Source organism: Panthera tigris, chromosome E1, assembly GCF_018350195.1.
Source record: "Panthera tigris isolate Pti1 chromosome E1, P.tigris_Pti1_mat1.1, whole genome shotgun sequence".
Taxonomy (NCBI): Eukaryota; Metazoa; Chordata; class Mammalia; order Carnivora; family Felidae; genus Panthera; species Panthera tigris.
In genome coordinates, this window is record NC_056673.1 from 25,688,098 (window position 1) to 25,712,703 (window position 24,606).

Below are 24,606 nucleotides of genomic sequence, written 5' to 3' on the forward strand. Positions count from 1 at the left end.
ATGGGTGGCTCAGTTGGTTAAGCATCTGGCTTCAGCTCAGGTCATGATTTTGGGGTCCATGAGTGTGAGCCCCATGTTGAGCTCTGCGCTGATGGCTCAAAGCCTGGAGCCTGCTTCGTATTCTGTGTCTCCCTCCCTCTGTGTCCCTCCCCCTTGTGCTCTGTCTCTCTCTCAAAATAATAAATCAACATTAAAATAATAATAATAAAATCTCATGCTGCTTTTCTCCTATTTCTAACTGCTTAAAGTCTGAGGGTACCCTCCTTTCCTGATCTTACTGACCCTTTTTCATCTTTCAACCAACCTTCATCCAAATCCTGCTTATTCCCTCTTTTAGGCTTTAAAAAGTTTTTGGATGAGAAAGAATTGATATAAATTCACTTATAGTTGATTGTATCTATATATTCCTCATAGGTATTCTCTGACCCTCACTTGTAAGAGTCATAGTACAAAGTTTACAAGTATGCTTTTTATTATTAAAGATCTTTTTTTTAATGCAATGGAGAACTTCTTGACTTTTTTAGGTCTCAGGTTTGCTAACCAGTTTAATTTGTTACACCCAGACTTGACACATTAGGATATAACAATGAAGGGCTTAGTCTAATGCAATGTAATCTCCCTTTCTTTGTCTTCTCTTATAAAAAGTTCTGTAATGTATCTTATTTAAGTCTAAAATAGACACTTTTCTTGAATCTCTTTAAAAATTATGGAAAAATATGTCCCAATCATATGTTGGAAATATATTTTTATATATCTCTTTGTCAATATCATTTCTAACAATGCAAAAGGTGTTGTAGAGATAGATTAGTCCCAAATGTTTCTTCCTTAAGAGTGATTCATGGGGGGCACCTGGCTGGCTCAGTTGGTAGAGTATGCGACTCTTGATATCAGGGTTGTGAGTGCAAGCCCCACATTGAGTGTAGAGCTAACTTTAAAAAAAAACAAAAAAGAGTTGAGCACCTGGGTGGCTCAGTCGGTGAAGTGTCTGACTTCAGCTCAGGTTATGATCTTACGGTTCATGGGTTTTAGCCCCACATTGGGCTCTGTGCTGACAGCTCAGAGCCTGGAGACTGCTTCAGATTCCTTGTCTCCCTCTCTCTCTGCCTCTCTCTCTCTCTCTCTCTCTCTCTCTCTCTCTCTATCAAAAATAAATAAACATTTAAAAGATTTAAAAAAAAAGTAATTCATATAATGGAACATGCCTCCTATAATACCTTTTTCAGTGTTTTAATTTTTTGTTTGCTTTGTACTTTATTTCTTTCCTCTATACATTTTTTTTTTTAACCTAGCAGATCTTCAGCTTTTCAGAAGTGGGACTTTTCCCCCAAGATGTTAGGCAATAGTGGCAGTACTGAGTGTTATGCCAGTTTTCACCAGTACCAACTATTAAATGTGATCTGGTTTAGATAGCCAGTCCATTTTCAGGAAGTCATCAGTCCTCAACTTAATGATTTAGTGTGTAGTTATTCATGTTTCTAAGTCACTCATGTACTTTAATGTTAATAATAAGGCATTTAAACTACCCTACGACCTAGCAGTTGCACTACTAGGTATTTATCCAAGGGATATAGGTGTGCTGTTTCGAAGGGGCACATGCACCCCAAATGTTTACAGCAGCACTATCAACAATAGCCAAAGTATGGAAAGAGCCCAAATGTCCATCGATGGATGAATGGATAAAGAAGATGTGGTACACACACACACACACACACACACACACACACACACACACAGTGGAGTATTACTCGGCAATCAAAAAGAATGAAATGTTGCCATTTGCAACTATGTGGATGGAACTGGAGGGTATTATGCTAAGTGAAATTAGTCAGAGGAAGACAAGTATCATATGACTTCACTCATATGAGGACTTTAAGAGACAAAACAGATGAACACAGGGAAGGGAAACAAAAATAGTATAAAAACAGGGAGGGTGACAAAACAGAAGAGACTCATAAATAAGGAGAACAAACTGAGGGTTACGGGAGGGGGGATGGGCTAAATGGGTAAGGGGCATTAAGGAATCTACTCCTGAAATCATTGTTGCACTATGTGCTAACTAATTTGGATATAAATTTAAAAAATAAAAAATAAAATAAAAATAATAATAATAATAAGCATTTAAAATAGATGACCCATAAAACTATATATATTCTCTTTATTGAACTATTCACAAGTTCTTTTTTTTTTTTTTCTGATGACTGTCACCTGGTGCTGTAATAAACCCCTGTCCCTTTTCTTTGGAGGACATCTCTAGCTTTCCTATATAGACACCTCTGTTCCTCTGCTTTGTGACCTCCAGCTTGCTTAATTACTCTTTACCTCAGACAGAGCCCTTCATCTAAGAGCTCTCTAACTTGCTTCTTCAGACAAAGCTACTTTTCTGAACTCCTTCTAGAATTTTCCCTAGGGGCTTTCCTTTTTCTTATAATGAGCATATAGACTCTTGGTTAAAACCTTAACTTCCATTAGAACACAGTTTTGATGGGAAATTCAGATTTGACTTACATCATTTCAGTCACAAGTGGATTGTTTAGTACCATTTCCTGCCCAGCATCCAGCTAGAAATGCAACTATTTACATTCTCCTCATTCCTGTTTACTATTGCTCTTAGTGCCTCACCTCTATTTCTTCTACATTTCTTTAGGCTTATGTACAATGACACCATGGCTGTTAGCCTTATTTTGTCCTTTGAATTGTAAAAACTTATTTAGATGTTTTTGATACAGCCTAACCCTTTAACATCTGGTACCCTGTCCTGCACTCCATAAGGTATCACCAAGAATTACGTGGTGCTCTGATAGTCTGCCTCCCTAGATCCTGATCTAAATGGGGAACAGGCAGGTGTTGAGTTGACTGTCATATTCATAAGGACATCCGGGGTGGCTTAAACTCATGGCAGCTCCTGACTTGGGAGAGGGATTTAAACTGTAAAAAAGGTGAATGAAATATTTATTCAGAGACCTAAGAAATAGATCACATAAAGAAGCTGAGATACAAAGTCTAGTTTTCTACTCAAGAATAGCTCCTTTTCCTTTATTATTTTATTTTTTTCATCTGCTTAATTAACACATCCATCAGCTCACATGTTTAGTGTGTGTGTATATGTATAATATGCATATTATATATATATATATAGTGATTTTTTTTGAGGACCTCTAAGTTCTCCTCTTTTAGCAGATTTCATTCATGTAACACCGTGTTATCAATTATAGTCACCATGTTATACATTAGGTCCTCAGACCTTATTCATGTTATTTTATTTTAAGTGATACATAATTCACATAACATAAAATTCGCTGCATAATTCAGTGGTTTTTAGTATATTCACTATTTTGAGCAATATCCCCACTATCTAATTCCAGGATATTTCCATCACCTCTCCCAGTTTGTTTTTATTTTTGTCATTTTTATTATGGAAAAATTTCAAATATATATAACCATATTAAAAGTTAAAATAATAGAATAAGTCCCCATGTATCTGTTGCCGACTTCAACACATCAGTTCGTGACCAGCCTTGTTTCATCTATAACCCCATGTACACGCCACCCATAACTCTGGATTTTTCAGACAGCCCAATATAGATTGAATTAATAATGGGAAATTTATTAGCCCACTTAAACTATTTAGACCAGGAGGGGGCTTTACTTTGGATAAATTTATCATATCTGTCTAGCTTCTTTTCTCTTAAGAACCAAAAAACATCTTTTCCAGACACCAGCTCCTCTTCTCCCACTGGCCCAAATTTGCGTAGGCCTGCCCATCATGGAGTTGACTAATCTCTGTCGTGAGATGATGAGATTACCATGACTGGTTTAGCAAAATCAGCTGGGGTAGAACGAATGCTGGGTGGTACATGTTGTCCACAATAGCAGTGACCAGTATTTGTATCTCAGTATTTCTAGCTTCCATCTTCCAATGCTGAATCAAATGCATTGTCCTTCACCTGTCTCCCATTTCTTTTACTCACACAACAAATACACGTAAGTTTAAACTGAGCTTTCAATAACTACTCTTTTTCTGAAGTCTGTACTTGGTATTTTAGGCTTCTATAACCTGTCCATGGCGCTTATCAACCGCTTCTCTTCTGCCAGTATCCACTATGAACTCTATGCTTCTGCCAAATCATGCTCCTCAAGATGCCCTGCATTTGCCATGCTTAGTCATCAATCCAACGGTCTTCTTGTTCCAGTTCTGTGCTTAAAGAGCACTTCTTGCTCCTCTGCATATGCACACATCCTGTTACTGTATTCACATCCAATTCCTGTTACAGCTCCACAAGATCTGTCTGCTGTGGACCATGTATTCATTCCCCCATTTTCTCATTCTGAGCTTTTATTACCTATTGCACTCATTTTCACACTTTTCTTTTGCATCAGCCAGGAATGTGCACCTGCTATACCATATATCCACGTGTACACCTTACATTTCATGTTTCATTTCTGCCTGTTCCTAAAATAATACTGATGCATGATTAATATTCACCAAATACTCATTGAATGAATGAATTTGCCAAAAATGCATGTTTGTATTGTATTCCTCTATGTTGCCTAGGCTCTCAGATCTTCTAGTCATACAGATATTTTTATGTTAATAGTATTAATCTAAGACAGCTGGAAATAGACTCTGTATTTGTAGATTTATCATTCCTAAGCAACTTGAAATTATATGTAGTAAATTTCAGTTTTGATGAAACTCTAATTGATTCTCACATGCTAATTGGTAATTTTATGGAGGTAACTCAGATGGTAGTGATCCTAGCTAAGCCTCTGGCCCACACATTTGAACACAGCTTTGTTTTCCTCTGCTTCTTGTCATATATAAAGTAACCTTCATTAAGGATCTTAAGGGAGTTGCTCAAAATTTTATATCTAGTGTATGCTGCGTTTTATGGCATGTGTTACTAGCTATGGTGCTATTCATGAATTTTAAGAGTGTTATAACTCTCATATCTGTCCTTTGGAAATGTCAAAGGTTTTGGTATAAAGTATTTTGTTTCCTTTCCCATTATATTAAATTTATCCTTTTGAATTAATGTCAATTTTTCGATCCCTTACTTAAAATCTATTGAATAAGTTACAAAGAGAAGAAGGGGCCCGGAGTGTAGGGAATATTTGCAGTCCTTCAGCTTTGTGCAAGAATTAGGAACTACAGTTCCCCCGTTTGTCTAGTTTTAGAATGAATGGTTCTTTAATGGATTGGCCTATTCCAGCATTCCTGATTTAAGGTCTGTTGTAGCATGCGACAGTTTTGATGCCAGTAACATATGTGAATTAAATTAAATTGCATTGCAGGATCCAGCCGGTCCGCTCTGACCCAGTCAGCATGCCAGGGTCATCCCGTCCAGTCTCTGATCGAAGGGGAATTTCCACCGTGATTGATGCTGCCTCAGGTAGAAAACCACCTCTAAAATGTGTGCTGGAGAGTTCTGTGCATTTTAAATTTCTTTTCCTGCACAATGTAGAGAATGGTATTTTTTTTTTGCCTTCCTCCTCCTCCTCCTCCTCCTCCTCCTCCTCCTCTTCTTCTTCTTCTTCTTCTTCTTCTTTTTTGTTTGTTTTGGGATATGTGTGCATGTGTGTATGTGTGTATCTGTTAAACCAATACTGTGCCTATATTTGTTGCTAAACAATGCCATGCATTTAAGTATTGTTAAGTTTGGTGAATGATGCTGTGGGTTTGGCACTTGATTAAATGTAATGAACACAGTATTGAAGGCTACAGGGTTGATCACTGTTTTGCCTTTGATCTCTCAAATGTGGAGAAGCAACCTTGACAGAGAACGTAAATACAATATATGGATTCAATTTACTCAACCTGTTGAGTATCAAAGTGCTCAATCTGTGGAAGTAGAGTCCAAGTGCTGTAACTTAAATGGTTTTATTATTGAAAGCATAAAGTTTAGAAATTCATTAACTTAACTTTAGTCTATCTATCACAGTTATTAACCACCTATCCTTGGAACCAAGCCATGGCTATGTATCATTAGTATCTGGAAGTAGGTCTTTGCCTCTGTAGGTGATAGTTGCTGCATTAGTATTGTAAAACTGTGTTCTGCCAGGTCTGCCAAGTAATAGAACTGTTTATAATAATACATTTTTCATCTCTGAATGCATTGATAAAGAAAATAAGGACAGTGATGCTTTATATTATGGTGCAGCTGCAGAGCATCTGAAGCTAGCATACAGCAGGGTTTCATCAAGAAAAAGTCTCTCCTGAGTGGAATTATTAAATACTCGGCATTAGTCAAACAGTTGAGTCAGACAGGATTTTAATCTATAGCAATTTCAAAATCCCCAGAGACTGCTGATTTGATTGAGGCTTAAACTGTGAAAGAAAATGGAAACAAACACAAAACTGATTTGTGAAGGTCACTTTTTAAAGACCAAAGCTTCTGTTTCTGATTCTGTGTCTGGATGTATTTTGAAGTTTGAAAGCTAAATGGTTTTGTACGTTTTCTTAGCTTTCTGATTTTTTTTCTCTCAGTGGATCGGACCTTGTGTCTGATTGAGCTGTCCGCATCCAGGGCTGTGCCTTCATTTGTAGTGTAGACTCTTGCTTGAGAGGGCTCATACTTGTCCTTCTGCTTTCACTTGGCAACCATGCTTGTCCCCTGGAAACAAGCACAGAAATGTGTGAAGTCTCTAGCCTTCCTTCCCTGCATTGAATAAAATATTGAGATAGGTGTCTCAAACAATAAATCTTTTTGATAGTTTCGATCTGAGAGTGCTAAGAGATCTTTCTCATCTGGAATTATCATTTAAAAATTGTGAATCCTGGAAGTGATGTATTGTAACCTAAAGTATTTTATTCAAGGTTACAGTAGTAGCCTTTGTTGTAGAGGTTTAACATTCTTGAACTGTCATATTATTAATGTTTTAGAGTCAGGTGACTCCCAGTCAAGTAAAACACACATCACTAAAGCAGTTGTTGTGCGTTATTGAAAGTTGCCATATTCAGCGCTTTACTCTGAGGTAATGATACTCCACATTTATCATATAGCAGTATATCAATTTTAGCTCTTTGTAAAGATATCCTCATGCCACAGAGAGGAATATCAGTGCACTATTGGCAACCATAGTTTGATTTAAATCTGCTGCAAGAAGAGTTTTTAAAATGATGTTTAAAAAAGGAAACAGATCTTTGCCCTTGATTCACTCATATTTCCATCAGAGACACATTGTAGGAGATTCTAGGGTATTGTTCTACAGCTCTGAGCCTCTGCCTGAAAGTGATAATCTTTTTGAGTAGAGAAAGAGCTTCTTGGTGACTAAGCTCTGTTGTTATTTTTCTAAGCCTGTTTTCATTCCAGAAAGCCATAGTTCCTTTCTGAGACAGAGCAATGAAATGTGTGTGCTGCTTTCTGTAACTTGGAGCTAAAGAAACCCTATAGATGAGGAGTTGGACTATTATGAATAATTCTCTGCCTCTCAAATGGTTTGGATCCCTATTGTTCAACGTATTTTTTAAGTGAGTGAAAATAATATCTTGTTGGGGAAACTTAATCTACTTTATCCAGTAGGACCGGTGTTGTAACAGACTTACTTTTCTACTGATATTTAGGGAAGTTAGAGACTAAATGGTTCGGGTTCCTTATAAAAAGAAGCTCATGGGAAAATTCTGTTTTAGATTTTTCTGTTAAAAAGAGTCTAATAAATTTGTATAACTGCTCCTGAACCAGGAAGTACTTCTCTGATTATGGCCATTGGAGTCAGCTGCATATTATGAAGATGCTTATCTGGAGTTCTGATTGCCTTTGCATAGAGATATGACCACTGTGGTGCCTCCTCTGAATGGTCTTCATGGCTTTGTCTTAACCTTCAAGCAATTTATACAATTAAATGTATTGTCTTTTTAATTGTTCTTGTGGCACATTTTATAACTATCCTTCTATTTTAGTGACAGCATTTGCTCTTTCTAAACTAGTGGTGCAGTAATTATTTTTCATATGATTACTTTTCAGAGGCATTTAATGAAATGAAATTTAATGTGATATGACTAGATCTTTGACAGTTGTAACAATTTTCAAAATGAAAATGTTTTATTTATACCTTTATTTATTTATTTATAGCATGTTATGTTTTAGAGCTCTATCTGGCAATGTTATTCTGTTCAAACTAAAAGAGATCAGCAGAGCATTATACCACTTTTGCTAAGAAATTTTGTTTTTATAATTTCTTGATCATCTAGTATATCTGTGCTTCACTCCTTCACATCGAAATACGTTTCCCAAAATATGTATGTTTTGCTTATTAACTTCAGTGATTTAGGCATGGCATAAATTCTATGCCTGTAGATACCTACGAACCAGCTTCTTACTGTCTCTATATAAATATGTGTATTTAGACTGGCAGAACTATAACTGCTTTATAAGTAGATGTCACTCCCACAGCATGTTTCATCTGAACTTTGGTGAGTCAAAATGTACTATCCTAGCTAAATTTTGAGTTTAGATAATTATGAGATGTTCCCTTCTTGACCAAGAAGAAGACCATTCTGGAAAGATACTTTATAGGATTTTACCCTTATACACACAGGCTACGTAGAACAAATGAGATTTGAAGGAACTACTCCATTTTTCATTAACATCAGTGTCTCCAAATCATAGATAATATTTCTAGATGAAGTACTTTTTTTCTCTGTACATTTCCTTTCGGTCAGCTATCTAAGAATTTCTTTTCATTGTTTGTTTTTTTTATAACCTGTGTCCTTCTTTTGATAAAGCTATAGGACCTCTGAAGAAAAAGTAGAAATATAGCTGCCAATATCCTATTCAAACTTTGTTTCTCACATTGGTGACTGATCTCTCATTCCCAGACCTGTAGGCTATACCTGTTGAGTAACTTAATAACAGCTCTAAAGTTGCTTTTGAGCCCTCCAGGCAGAAAGCCTAGAAAGATCTGGTTCATCCTAAGTTTGCTTCTCCTCATTTGTGGTTTTACTATGGAAACTGATGTTTACCAAGAAAGAACTCAAAGCAACTGAGATTTAAAGACAGACGCATGCCTGGTTCATATGAAGAGCAGCCCTCTTTGTCAAACTCTACTAAAGTAAACATTTTAATAGAGAAAATGTTATTGGAAGTGGTAGGAGCAGTATTTATGTACATTCCTGAGGAAGATGACAGTAGAAGGAAAATTGTGACAGTTAAGCAAAATGAGTTCTTATCCTGTAGAGTAGGCTTTGATAAATAAGGTATTAGTGTTATGTCAAGTATTTCTACAAATAAGGACAAAGTTCCAGACTTAGTATTTGATGTTCTTGACTTAAGAGGAATATTATTTTTGTTGTACAGTTGAAGTAATCTAAATAATTTCCAAGAGATTTGTTAATTCAGGAGATACTTTTTCGACACCCATTTTTTCCCATTAGCAAAGTCATTTGTGTACTGAAGAAAATGATATACTTAAAACCCAAACTGATTTGATTTGGTGGATTTTGTAATAATTTTTTTGGGCCTGCTCTGACTGATTTTGTAACGATCATTTGTGCCTGCTTTGTGTATTTGGCATTTGATGCATCAGACTTTTTTTTTAAAAAAGGTACTTACTAGAGAAGTATGATTGGGTAGGCAACAAGGAGATTATTTAAGTCAAACCTCTGCTGGAAGGAAGGACGTTCACTTGGGGCATGCTTTTATTTTACAGAGATTTTTCTGATATGCTGGGGGAAGAATATTCCTAGGGATTATATTTCATTGTATCTACAGTTGCCATTCCAATCTGAGGCAGACAAGCTTAGTCACTGTGTCTTACCGCTATCAGAGACGCAAGAGATGCTGGTGGTAAGAAGCAAAGAGATTTGTAAGAAACACCATTAGTCTTCCAATGGTGAGGCAACTTAGTGCCGTGATTTTAAAAACTAGAGCTGAATGATGAAAGCCATGACATTATAATCGTGGTTTTGAACATTTGTTGAAACTTTCAACAAGTGATGTTTCCTACCTATCTAGTCTTCTCTGCGTCTGTAAAAAGAGTTTAAGGTTCCCCACACACAAAAAATTGTTTTTCTTTTTTTTTGGCAGGGACATGTTCATTATTTCCTAAAATAATTCTCAGATATAAAGGATATAAAGTTCTTTAGAAATATTGATATATTTCTTTGAATACATGATGTGGCTTTCATTTAATGGACTTCCATATATTCTTTGTGATTATAAGGTGACGAAAACCCCAGGCATACTTGTACCTTGAGTATTCAAAGCCTATGTGGGATCAGTAAGAGGATTATGGATGAGGATGAAATTAAAAGAAGGCTTAGTCGTGAACTGTGAACAGTCCCTCAGAGAGGAAAAAGGAGGTCAGCAATTTTACTTTGACACTATTTATGCTTGAGACAGTTAGCAAATATTCGAATTCAGATATTAAGACTGGCTTTTTTATTAGAAAAGAGGAAGTTTATGCTTTGTTTCAACTCTAATGAACACCTACTTGTCTGTATAGAATCAAAAATAGGTGTTAGAGATTAAGAGCATAGGGAAAAGACCTGATTTTGCCCATGAGGAAGGTGATCAGCCACATCTCTCTCCTTCTGACTTAAATATTCCTCTCATTCTTCTTTCTAATATTTATAGGATGTTAGAAGATGAAATTCAAGTTAACAATGTGGAAAATTTTAGCTCAGCACAATTAAGAAAAAAAAGTGCCCCACTTGAAGATGAAGAAATTGTAAACAGAAGTAGAAGAAACTGTTGGGAAAGCTTTTTTCTGCTGACACATTGCTTCTTTGAATAAATCTTTGTGTCAACTAAAACCTCGCCTTTGCTTTCTCTATTGCAAGCACCAAGTCCTTGACATGACTTTAAGTCTTTCCTAAGCATTTTGAGAAGGAATTGATGGAATTCTCCCTACTGTTGATATACCGGGGTGCCACATATTTACAAGGGGCTTTTTGGCCAAAAGACCCAGCTTTCCTTTTTTGTACCTTTATTACTACATCTTTAATACAAGGCTGGACTGTTTATGCAGTCTGTTGCCTGAGACTGTGGTGGCAGAGGGACAATATTGGGGGCAGTATTAGAATTTGTTTAAGTCTGAACCGGGAATTCCATTTGTCTTAGTGACGTTAGTGTCAAACTGTTAGTGCCACGCTATTTTAAATTGTGTCCAAGAGCCTGAGAGGCTTATGCTTATAGGTGCCATCTATAAACTTAGAAAGAAACAAAAGAGTCTCTTTCCATTGAATATATAAGCCCAGTGAGCAATTAAAAAGCAGCCTGGGACCTCACCCGGGCAACTAGTCGGAACCAGAGCTCATGATAGTCCCCTGGATATTGTTGAAAACTGTCAGAGAAAAGCTAAAGCAAATAATCGAAGTGAAAATAATTGTTCCCAGGAAAAAGTCTTGTTTTGTAAGGTTGGTGTAGTGTAAAGAATAGAGACTAGTAACTTGTGAATCTTTGGCTCTGTTCTCAACTTTGCCTGTAATTACCTGTTTGGGAAATTGCTTCAAAACCCAAGACTTTTCTACCATAAAATGAAGGAATTGAAGTAGATTATTTCCAAAGCCTCTTCCAGCTTGAGAAATTGATAAACTTGTACTTTGGATCACCTTTGAAGAATTTTTAAAAATCAGGGTAAAATTTATATGTAGCAGAAATGTACATATCTTAATCATACAACTTGATGAATTTTTACACCTATGTATATCACTACTCAGAATAAATTAGAATATTTACATCATTCTAGAAAGTTCCTTCATGCCCCTTCCAGTCAATACTACCTTTGAGCTAGAGATGACCACTATGAGTTTTATCATCATAAATTAGTTTTACCTATATTAAACTTTATAGATACTTTTTTGTGTCTGGCTTCTTAATGGTTTTGAGTTCATCCAGGTGTTACATGTGTTACTAGTTCCTTTTTTTACATTGCAATGTAGTACAAATATAACACAGTTTATGTATCCATTGTCCTGGGAGCCTGGGTGGCTCAGTTGGTTAAGTGGCCGACTTCAGCTCAGCTCAGAAGCCTGGAGCCTAATCCAGGTTCTGTGTCTCCCTCTCTCTCTGTCCCTCCTCCACTCACAATCTCTCTCTCTCTCTCTCTCTCTCTGTCAAAAATAAACATTAAAAAAATGCTTTTATATATCCATTGTCCTACTGTTTTCTGCTTTTAGCTTATTATGAATAAAGCTGGTATAAACTTTATTGTACAAGCCTTCTTTTTTGACATATGCACTTTTTTTTTTTTTTTTTTTTTTTTTTACATATACATGCATATATTTTGAGCATATACCTAGGACTGGAATTGCTGGCTCAAGAAGTAGGCATGTCTTTAGCTTTATTAGGAACCTCCAAGAAGGTATTCCAAAATGACTATGCCATTTTTCATTCTTAGAAATGTATGAGCCATTCTTGTAAATGTAAACGGTAGTTTCTATTTGCTTTTCTCTGATGAATATCAATACTGAGTACTTTGAATATACTTTCTGGCCAGTTGGAGATCTTCTTTTGTAATGTACTTGTGAAGTGAACTTTTATGTGGTCTGTTGTCTTATTGCATTTAAATTCTTTAAATATTTTGGATGTAGGTCTTCTGCCATATTTTACAAATATTTCCTTTTAGTTTATTGCCTTTTCACTTTCGTATTGGTGGTTTTTGACAGCCAGAAATCCAATTTTTCCACTGTTTTTCCTTTTATGTTTTGTGTTTTAAACAAAAATTTTTCCCCATTCCACCCAGTTTTGAGTGATGCTTTTCTCTAGTAATTGTATAGTATTGGCTTTTGCATTTGGGTATATGAAGCTTTTCAAATTATTTTTTATCATGCTATAAGGCAAAGATCAAGGTTCAGTTTCTTCCATGCAATTTCTTCTGGCACTATTTATCAAAAAGATACTTTTTTCCTCCATTGAATTTCATTGCTGCCTTTTTAAAAAATCCATGTTTTTCCTGGATTCTCTATTCTGTTCCTTTGATGTGTGTGTGTGTGTGTGTGTGTGTGTGTGTGTGTGTGTATCTGCCTTTACACCAATATGATACTGTTTTAAGATTGTAGCGTTTTAGTAAGAGATATAGCAGTTTAATATCTTCATTTTTGCTTTTCATGCCTGTCTTGGCTACTCTAGATTCTTTGCATTTCCAAACACATGTGTATGTATATACATACCAGTAATTCATGGTGTGGTCCACTGACCTATGGAAGTCCCCAAGACACTTTTAAGGGATCAGTGCTTGAAAGCTATTTTTATGGTAATATGAAGTGATTATTGGCCTTTCTTTTTTATGCTGTGTTGATTAAGTACAGATGATGCGGAAGCAATGGTTGATAAAACTGATGGCATCTTAGCATAGTGAAAGCAGTGGTACCAAACTATGCTTGTAGCTATGGGTACTCACTCATAGTTTAAAAAAGCTACAATTACTTAAGAATGTCTATGATACAGACAAAATCATTGACATGTGAAAATTTTATTCAATTTTGCTGCTTGTATACTTCTTTTTATTATTCTATATATCACAGTTGAATTAATGAATGATAGTTGTCTTGACAAAATGCACTTGTGTGATTATTGTGAACTGAACTAGCAACTATTTTCATGGAATACTATTTTATTAGAAAGAACAACTGACAAACTTTGTTTATTCAAACCTGGGTATTTGGCAAAAATTTTCTCAAAAATAAACAAAATAGGCCTGCCACTTCAAAGAAAACAACTGACAATATTTGTTACCAATGATAAAACTCATTTTCAATTAAAACTTAGAAAATTGAAAATCATATATCCATGTATCTACCACTATTTAATAAGCTCCCAATACTTAAAGACATTTCTGATGAGATAGGTGGTGATATTAACCAGTGTGATATTTTTATGTCATATAATAATATAAATCCACATTTGGAGATCCGAAATATTTTCTGAAAGACCAATTTTATTATATTACAAAAGTATGTATGGTTAATGGACTCATTCCAAATGTAAGAAAGGACAAAGGATTTTCATGTAACAGACTACAAAAGTTAATTGATATCGTTTCAATTAACTTGTTAAGGGTCATCTCAAAGAAGAATATTCTAAGAATCTGAAAAGGCTCAGGATCTGAATATGCTCTATCCTTCTCCAGTTACATTTTTGAGTGAGGCCAACTTGTCTTCACATACTCAACCAAAACAACATATCACAACAGATTGAATGCACAAATTGATAAGAGAATCTACCTGTTGTTTATTATAAAAGTTTCTGTCCAAAAAAGTAAAAATTACATTCTTCTCATTATTTTTCAGTTTGGAAATTTTGAATAAAAAATATCACTTATGTTAATACATAGAGAGTTTCTTGTATTTTAATGAGTTAATACATAAATGTTTTCAATGTTGATAGATATAAAATACATAAACCTTTTGTGCTCTTTGGAAACCTCAATTTTTAAGAGCACAAAAGGGTCCTGAATCAAAAAATGTTTGAAAATCACTGAGATATAACTATATCCTCATATACATACACATTAAATGTATAATCATCTCTACAGAAATTTAGATGAGATTTCATTGGATCAAATTTTGGAGAATTGACATCTTAAAAATATTCAGTCTTCCAACACATGAACATTTTATAGCTCTCCATTTAGTTAGGCCTTTTTAATTTCTCCTACTACTGTTACATTTCAATGTAGAAGTCTTAAACATATTTTATAAAATTTACTTCAATTATTTGATGTTTTGATGCTAGTATAAATAGCGTATTGTGTTTCATTTTTCAGACTTTTTTTCATAGCATATAGACTACATAATTTTGTTTGTATGTTGAACTTGTATCCAGAAACCTCTTTTTTGTTTAAATCTTCAAGTTTTTATTTAAATTCCAGTTAGTTAACATATAGTGTAATATTAGTTTCAGGTGTAGGATTTGGTGATTCATCAGTTACCTACAACACCCAGCACTCATCACAAGTGCCCTCCTTTCTAAATTCATGTATTCTAATAGATTCCTTTGGATTTTCTACTATGTAGTCATTGATCTGCAAACAAAGATGGTTTTCTTTCTTTCTCATCTTTATACCTTTTATTTCTTTTTCCTCTTTATTGTACTTGCTTAGACATTCCAGCTAAATGTTGAATAGAAGTGAAGATATTGAACATTCTTGTCTTAATCTTAGAAAGAAGTTTTTAATATTTCCGTATAATGTTACATGTAATTTTTAAAATGAAAACCTACATTTGAATATTATTTCTTTATTGGAGTGAGGAATAGATGGGCAAAATTCATAAAAGAATCAAACTGACATTCTAAAACTGAAAAATATACCTTAAATAAATAATTTGTGGAATGGGCTTAATAGTTGACTGGATGCAGAAGAAAAGGATCAGAGACTCAAAAACAAGTCAAAAATTATCAGACTGAAGCACAGAGAGAAGAAAATAATGAAATAAAACAACTCAGTGTGAGAAGTATGTGGGGTAATATTAAACTGTCTAATGTATGTGGTTGTTACACATGGATGACAAGGAGGGAAAGGGCAAAAAAAAAAAAAGTGAATGGCTGAGAATTTTCCAAAATTACTTAAAGACCTGAACTTTCAAAGTTTCAAGAAGCTCACTATACCCCAAGTAGGATAAAAACAAAATCACATGAAGGCATATCAGAGGCAAACTGTTGAAATCCTTAAATCATGAAGCAATTTTAAAAACTCCACTGTATTTCTTTATTTCTTGGGTTCATATTTGGGTGAGAGTTTAGAGTTATGACAAAATTAGGGTGATTCTTAAGTTTCTTTGGCAGTATGAGATCCCCATCTCCCAGAGATCTATGAGGAATCTTTAGGATATTCACCATTAGATAGAAGTAAAAGATATGGAAAGCCAGTATTTATTGATAAACAGCTCTGTGCCCAACACTGTGCTAGGTGCTTTTACATGGCTTATCCCACTGAATCATATTTAATTAGGATCACAGGCCTATCTCAGAAATATGCAAAGCGTGGGACCTAAGACACCTAGCTCCTGATACTTAGAATTACTTAAAGTGCATTATGGTGACACCTCAGATAAGTCCAAATCTCCTTTTACCCTGACTGATCAAATATTCATTTCAAAACACTGTATGCTGAAATGAGTCACATGGGAGTTGAAGAAAATCAACTATTCAGGTGGTGAAAATGTGTGAATGCAGCTGGCAGATGAAGTTCCAGTATGATGAATTCCCAACTTGTCCTTATTGCTGCAGGCAACAACTGACAGGCCTGACTGGTCATTGGCTTTCCATTTCTGGCATTGATAGGACTGAAAATTCTTCGTGTCACAGATACTTAAAAGCTGTCCCTGTTATAGTGGATACAAACAGTGCTGGAGGGTCCTTATTGCATAGAGATGTAATCAATATGGTCTAGAGTTCTTGACCTGAACCTATAATTATCTGGATGTTATAAAGGTAGCTTGTTGTTACAGAAAATGCTTATATTCAGAACTTTGGGACTAAGTTGTGAATGGAGAGAAGAAAAATAGGAGCTTTGTCCCTCTTCCTATATTTCACAGTATTTAGGAAGCTATCATAGTAATCACAGAACAGAGTATTCTTATAGGATTAGTAGAACATTGTATCATCAGGCTTTGGGGTGCTGAAGTTTAAATCTTACCTCTGATGCGATCCTAGTCCCAGAAAAAGTTGTGACTTTAATGTTTTGCAGCTTGTGGCTATGATTGTTTTGAATGCCAAAATAGGGGGGGGGGGTTGTTTTTGTTTTTTTTTATTGAGCCAAATTCCTGGATTTGAAGTGCAGCTTTAAATAATAATACATTTTGAGTTTGCTATTTTCCTGCTGCTAAGAGTATGGTGAAAAAAGCTGGGTAAGCATACATTACAGCATCTGTGATCCATGGGCAGGAGTGAGCAGAAGGAGATGACACTGGTAGCAGTTCTTAAGTCATTGTTTGTACTGATGTGTTTAAGTATATTGTGATCGAGATTAATTTGCCATTGAAAATAGTGGGGGAAAAGGCACAGAATGACTTAACAGGAGATGTGAATCCTGATTCCTCTGTTACTGCTTGGTTTAACATAACTCTGGATGGCATTATTATTGGATTACCCTATGGATAGGATGCCTTGAAAAAGAGGGGGAAAGTAATGTTTTATAGTAAAGAGCTCTTTAAGAACAAGAGCTGTCTTTGTAGGTCTCATGCCTGGTATTGGTGCTTGTCATGGAGCAGATAATCAATATTTGTTGCATTGTTGATTTCTGATAGAACATAAGGCTTAAAATATACCATAAACTGATTAAAATTTAATAACATTGCATCTTTGTATCTACATTACATCACTTACACCCAGAAAATATGATCTTGGCCTAGAGTCCTTTATTAGAGTTGCCCTTAGGTTTATTGTCACTATTTCTTTGTTTGGGCCCTTAGTAAACTGTGTTATCAGTAGGAATATTTTTTTTTATTTTTATTTTTTTAATATTTTTGAGAGACAGAGAGAGACAGAGCATGAGCAGGGGAGGGGCAGAGAGAGAGGGAGACACAAAATCTGGAAGCAGGTTCCACACTCCGAGCTGTCAGCGCCGAGTCTGATGTGGGGCTCAAACTCACAAATTGTGAGATAAGGACGTAGGCTGAAGTCAGACGCTTAACCGACCGAGCCACCCAGGCACCCCCAGTTGGAATATTTTTGCAGAGCATTTCAAATGATCTTTCATGTCATTTTTTAAAAGCAGCATTATGTTTAAGTAGTTTGTTTCTCATCTTTGATAGCTTTTACATAATCAGATAATAAAAATAAGGGAATTATGGCCCTCAAATCAGTTGTGTTTTTGTAGTATTAGGCTTGCATAGGAATTTGTGTTTTAAGGTTATCTTTACAAAGCATTCACTATAGCAAATTCCTGCTTTCTGGAATCTTCTCAAGCCTGGAAAACTGAAAGCAATGGACCTGCTTTTGTTTTCTGGTCATACTGGGCTAATTTTCAGACATACCATTGTATGGTTATTTAGGGCTGTCTTTTAAGCTTGCCTGTCTTATGCATGAACCCAGGATATTAGCATTTAGGGATATCTGACCTAAATTCCATTAAACCAAAATAATTTCTTGAAGAATTGCCACCATTTTTGTAATGTCATTGCAGTTCAGTGACTTGTACTTATGCTCCAGGCAGCCCTGTGAGACTTGGTATCTTGAGTCTTAAACCTGTTTTACTTTGTTTGAGCTAAGAATATTGGAAAGACCACAATTATTCTATAAATGCTCCATGTTAAGATTGGAGAGAATACCAAAGTTACACTTGAAACTTTAATTGAATTCCCGTTAGTAATCCCTTTTTTAGATGCGTTTATATACTTTTCAGATGAACAATGTTTGCATGATTGGGAAGAGAAAAGACTTTCATTTCACTCTTCTGTTTCTCTCTACCTAAAAAGGACACTTACAGCATCCATACTAGTCCCTTTGACATTCTCCTATTGGGCTGACCTTTCCTATGTTAGAAATTTTTAGCCATGAGTGAATACCTTTAAATAGAGTATTTATAGCCATGGTAGGATCCTAATTCCCGGAGTCAGAGGGCCTAAACTAGAGAGATCTTAGTAAAATTTTGGTATGGTGCCTGAAACTTTTCATTTGCCTTGAAACCTGTTCTTAATTTTACTCTTTATTCCAATTCACCCCATTGATTAAATTAATTGCTTTCTCCGCTGTTCTTAAACTTTTACTGTTGTGTTTATCACCTCATATTAAAGTTAGTTGGGAACCATTTCCCATTCTAGACTGTGAGCTCATCTTTGTGCTCCCCACAGCACCCTGAATGGTTCTGACCCATAATAGGCACTCAATAAATGTTAATGAATTCAACATTTCAGCATGAAATATTGAAACCAAATTTTTGCATTTGACTAGATACAGTAGTTGCCTTTTAGGAAGGGAACTGAGTGGCTAGGGAACAGAGATAAAAAGGAGACTTTTTTTCAATGTAGTCTTTTAGAACATGTGTATGCATTATCCACAAAACATAAATGAAACTGTTTAACACCTAACATATTTTTCAGTATTTGATAGGTTACCATTGCAAGTTGTTTGTTTGTTCATTTACATAAATGAAGAAACTGAGGTTAAGGGATGTTAAATAACTTGTCTGTTGTCACATAGCTAGTAGGCAGCAGAGCAAAGATATGATTCTGTGAAACCTTCACTTCTTCCAGGGTATTAAATAGCATCTTGGCCACAATAGCCTGCCTTGATTTCATTCATATGATTAGCAGGTGTTATATCTGACCTAGGAACTGTCTTTATTTATTTATTTATTTATTTATTTATTTATTTATTTATTAATTAATTAAGAGAGACAGAGCACAAGTGTAGGGAGAGGGTCAAAGGGAGAGAGAATCTTAAGAAGGCTCCACACTTAGCCTGATGCAGAGCTTGATTCCACAACACTGGGATCATGACCTGGGCTAAAATCAAGAGTTGGGTACTCAATCAACTGAACCACCCAGGTGCTCCTATTCTTTATAGCATATATTGTGTACATCATAGAATTCTTCAACTACAGCCTTTCCACTCTTAGGTGGCACCTCTATTTTAAGGAGCCATTGGCCAGACCTCTTTGATAAGGTTTTGATGGCTCACGTAGGTATTCCTGCTGCTGACAGAGAAACTCTTACTCTTTAAGCAGTAAATATTTACTTTCAGCTAGGAAAGCCACTATCAATCAGGTAATGTTTTCTGAAGCTGAAAAAGGCATTCACTAAAGAATGGTGATTGCCCAAGGTCACTTTCTTTTCCATCTGCTTGTGGGCAAATGCACACTAAAAGAATACTAGTGTTTGAAACTCACAATTTATTCTGTATTTGGGGGTAGGGGAGAGGGAGGCAAAGTGATGATATTTCTCTTAGAAATATTTTTAATTGCTTTTTCAAAGTATGGATTAAAGCATAAAAGAAGCCAAAAATGTCCTGATACTAAATGGACTGGACACCTTGATCTATCATGGCATAATATATGAGTGGGGATTCCCAAAGGACCTTTGTACACTACAATATTTATTACTATAAAGATCTATGAGTTCTTAGCCACTTTGAAACTTATAAAAGCTGTTCACATCCCATCCACTGGACTTGTGTTTTCACATGTTTAAGTTATTCTTGTTTGTTTTGTATAGTTTATTCAGAAATAACTCCCCACTTCAAATTCTGAAAAATAATATCTGGCCCTTTAATAAAGGTGGAGAAAAAAATTCAACTCGGGTATGAAAGTGTACGTGAGAGAGAAATGTATTTGCTTGCTTTTCCTGTCCATTAACGCTTGGGAACTACAGGATCTTTAACCAGCCCATTTATGCCTCTGTTTTCTCATCTGCAAAATGGCAACTAAATATTTGCCTTCTATTTGGTTGACATAAACAAAATACTAACAAACCCGAAAGGCTCTGGATTGATACCTCTGTCAGCTCCTGCTGTCGAAGGTGGAATTTTCACTTGTAGTTTGTTCATTGTTATTTCAAGAATAAACATTATGGCTTGTTCTTGGTTTATTATGGTTTATTTTTAACATTATAGTCTTGGGGCACCTGGCTGTCTCAGTCGGTTAAGTGTCTGACTCTTGAATTCAGCTCAGGTCATGATCTCATGGTCCATCGGATCAAGCCCTGTGTTGGTCTCTGTGCCCACAGCATGAAGCCTGTTTGGGATTCTCTCTCTCCTCCTCTCTCTGCCTCTACCCTGTTTGCATGTGCTCTCTCTCTCAAAATAAATAAATACGCTTAAAAATAAAACAAAAACAATATAGTCTTAAGAATAAAAAAAGAAGTTACTAAGGAACGTTAATGAATATAAAACCACTAACATGCACAAAAATAGCTATATGCAAACTAGTAGGTGTCCTTGACTGAGACAAAATTATTTTGAGGTGGTGATCATGAAAATTATCATAATTTTAAATTATGTGTTTCCCTACTTATGAAGGAAACCTAACTGGACTATGTATTCTGGGAAAGTTATAACATTAAAAGACAATAAATACGATATTTAACATCTCTATTTAAATCTTGAGTTACATGCAGCCTATACAGTTCCTGTGCTGCATATTAAATTTTATATATAATGAATAATACCGTTTTTTTACAATATTTGATTGCTTAATATACTGTGCTAAGTACTTCATATACATTAGCTTTTTTATTCTTCATAAAATTCCCATGAGGTAAAGGTATTGTTATACAGTTGACCCTTGAACAATGTGAGGGTTAGGGGGGCTGACCCCCCTGTACAGTTGAAAATCCATGTATAAATTTTGACTCCCCTAAAAGTTAATTACTAATAGCCTGCTGTTGGCCAGAAGCCTTCCTGAGAACATAAACAGTCAATTAACCCATATTTTGCATGTTATATATATTATATACTGTATTTATATACTGTATTCTTATAATAAAGTAAGCTAAAGAAAAGAAAATGTTATTGAGAAACTCATAAGGAAGACAATACACATTTACAGTACTATATTGTGTTTATGTTTTTAAAAATCCATGTTTAAGTGGACCCATGCAGTTCAAACCCATGTTGTTCAAGGATCAACTGTAATTCCCTTTTTTCAGAATAAGGAACTATGACTCAGAAAAGTTATATATGCTGTACTATCTTCCACTTTGGCAATGCCATCTGAATTTCTTTGTCATGAATGTGTTTTATGTAGCTCTCTATTAAATTTTATTTTTGACAGGTGCATTTTTAGAATAGGCAGGTTACATGTAGCGGAAGTACATGAACTTTGTGGTCAAGTGTAAATTCTGTCCTTATAGCCAACCAGGTATATGACCTTGCGTCTCTTTTTCCTTAAGAAGAATATAAGAACACCTGTGTCCTATTGGGAAAATTCATAGGACATTTGTAAAGATTCTGGCCATAGCCCAGGTATACAACAAGGACTCATTAAATGTTAGTTCTTTCCCTGTTACTGTTACTTTATTTCAATGATGATGATGATGATGATGATGATGCAGCAATAGCTTTTACTATATCAAAGTTTTGGTACACAACAAGGACTCATTAAATGTTCTCTCCTTGTTACTTTATTTCAATAATAATGATGATGATGATGATGATGCAATAGCTTTTACTGTATCCCAAAGTTTTTGTTTTCTATATATTTTATGTTTATATACCTTTGGAGACTGGCTATAGTATTGTCCTCATTTTATAATTGAGGACACAGACTTTGAGAAGTGGTAGATCCTATGTTGGAAGCCAGGCAGTCTAATGCCAGAGCTTGTATTCTTAACTAATATGTAATTTTCTTGGAAGACATGTTCCATTAACAATAGATTACATTCTGATATTTTAAGCAACAGTTTAAATCTCAGAAATCGTCATCCCACCCCCTCCTACACCATCCATTTCTTCCAGTTTCAGATTGTGACAGTATGACAATTTCTTTCCTGATCCTCATTTGATTCCTAAGGTAAGTTTGTTACATTAGATATGTAGAGACCTTTCTGATTGTAAAATCTGTGATCGTATATTGTTTGGTTACATTTGCAGTATTCTGAGGCAGCTCTGATAGTCCCTTAAGGGAAAGGGATTCATCACTGATTTTGATAAGGAATATGTTGACTTCTTGACTGAACTGAAATTAGCCATTTCATGGGAGTTTTGGTGGGGACTACAGAACAGGAATTAACTCCTTGAGCTGCTTCACTCCTTAAAAAGAGGAACCTCAAAATAGTTCTGCCCAAACAGATTTGACTTTAGGGATGTTTGTTTTTGCATATAAATACATTTCACTCAGTCTTCAGAAGGTACTCTGTCTTCAAAAATGGAGCTTGTTTTGTTTGCGAGGGGAGCAGACCACTCTCCGGAGTATGTTAGACTGGCTGTTTACATTTGGTTTTAACTGTCTTGATCTGTCCCTGTCTCTCCTTCACTCTTTTTACCCCTCTCTCTGTTTCAGTTTGTCTTCTGTTTCTCTTTCTCCTGCCTAGCTTCTATCTTCCTATTTTGATAATTCTGCTTTATTTCTGTAAGTGAAAGACTCTCCCAGGATGCTGAATATGCCTTTATTTTTACAGCACTCCTTATATGCACAGAAGATTTTAGCTTGGCTGTAAAGCTTGCTCTTGGCATAAATTTGGCAGATAGTTTTTAGCCTGGGTGAGACTTTTTATTGGGATCATGAAAGTGTTGGGCCGTCACTGCCCTCCACTTTTCCTTCTTGAAGTATGACATTAGTGGTTTTAGCTCTTGTTGACCCTTCTTTTTAAACCAAAGCTTTATAGCTTATTAGTGCATAGTGTGGATTTTTCTTATGATATGTTGGAGGGAAAGAAAAAAACTCCTCTAAAGTTACAAATGGTTTCACTTACCAAAATGATTATTTCTCTTGGAAAGGTCTGTCTTTTCTTTAAAATTTCCGGGAGTTGGGTGGGCTCGATGTCCTCTCTCCCACTCTTTCTCTACCCACACTCTCACACTGGCAGAAATGCTGAGAGCTTTAAGCATAATTCCAGGCTTCTAGGAGGCAAATCATTGACCAAGGAATAACCAAGATACGCTTATCTGCTGTTATTTTTAAAGAAAGTTTTTCAGTCAAAATGGAAGTAAGGACAGGATGCTGCAGGCTTGTTTTTGACTGTTTGTTTCACTTATGGAACATAGATGCTTTAGAACATCAGTAATGAGTATTTCAGGCACCGTTGGGGAATTGAAATCTATGCTTTTCAAATCTGCAATTAATCTCATACTTCGTCATTTATTGGATCAAATAGTTTCATTTGCTTAGGATCCAGGTCAGCACCTTGAGCTCCAAATCAGGTATTATTTGTACCTTTGTGAGAGATTCTCTGCTTTGCCCCTATCTGTTTCTGCTTCATTTAAGCGTCTTCATTTTTCCAAGGCTTTAATGAAATAAAAATTATTTGCCCTCTCCCTAAAAATAATACTTAAAAAACTTTTATCTTACATTTTGCTTATCAGAGTAACTTTGCTCAGCCTTGGAACAGAGCACTCTTAATGTGAGCCCGATAGATCTAAGCTTCTGATGGGTCCACAAGAAACCACTGAAGAAATTTAAGGATTTCCTGGCCAAAGCAAGGTGTGTCCTTCAGTAGGGTTTCAGATTATAACATAAACCTAGATACATCTGAAAAGAAGAAAAAATGTGATTTTTTTTATCACCATAAACTGTATAAATACATACTTCAGGTAACCTCCATAGGTTGCCTCCCTGCTCTTGGCTCAGCAGTGGATTTTAATGGAGCCACTTCTGCACCTCTGCTCTTTCATCCCTCCCTTTTTATGAGAATAAAAAGTAAGTTGGGTGCTATTTAAATATTCTCAACTTACATTTATTGAAAACTACCCTGCCGTGGGGCATAGCACTTTGAAAAACTGCCTTGCTTTAGCCCAGTTTTCCACCCAGGTGGTTTACCCCAAAACCTGGACTTTGCTTTACTCAGACTTTTAATTTCTTTAAACTAAATAGAAGGAACCCAGTTTCATTTGTGAGGTTTTTCAATAAAAGTTAAGTGGAGTGTGGCTAGGAAACCAGACCTGTGAAAAGCCATGACTCTGCTGACACTAGAGGAAAAGCTACAGAATTCTTATACTGCTTTTGCTTTCAGTGTTCAGGAGAAAAGAGGAAATGAGGAAGGTGGAAGAGCTTTAGTGCTGGTACATTTTAGGA

The 24,606-nt window shown here is 35.6% G+C and overlaps 1 protein-coding gene across 13 annotated transcripts in view; it reads left to right on the top strand.

The window, feature by feature from the left end:
* BCAS3 (BCAS3 microtubule associated cell migration factor) overlaps positions 1 to 24,606 on the top strand; it is a 614,170-nt gene that overhangs the window by 344,093 nt on the left and 245,471 nt on the right. For 11 of the 13 annotated variants that reach the window (XM_042966194.1, XM_042966193.1, XM_042966192.1 and 8 more), the window contains one exon: positions 5,293 to 5,390. In XM_042966194.1, coding sequence (XP_042822128.1) covers positions 5,293 to 5,390 — 98 coding nt within the window. Of the gene's footprint in view, positions 1 to 5,292; positions 5,391 to 10,158; positions 10,298 to 10,571; positions 10,628 to 24,606 lie in introns of those variants that run through there. The other 2 variants (XM_042966198.1, XM_042966202.1) reach the window with 2 other exon arrangements.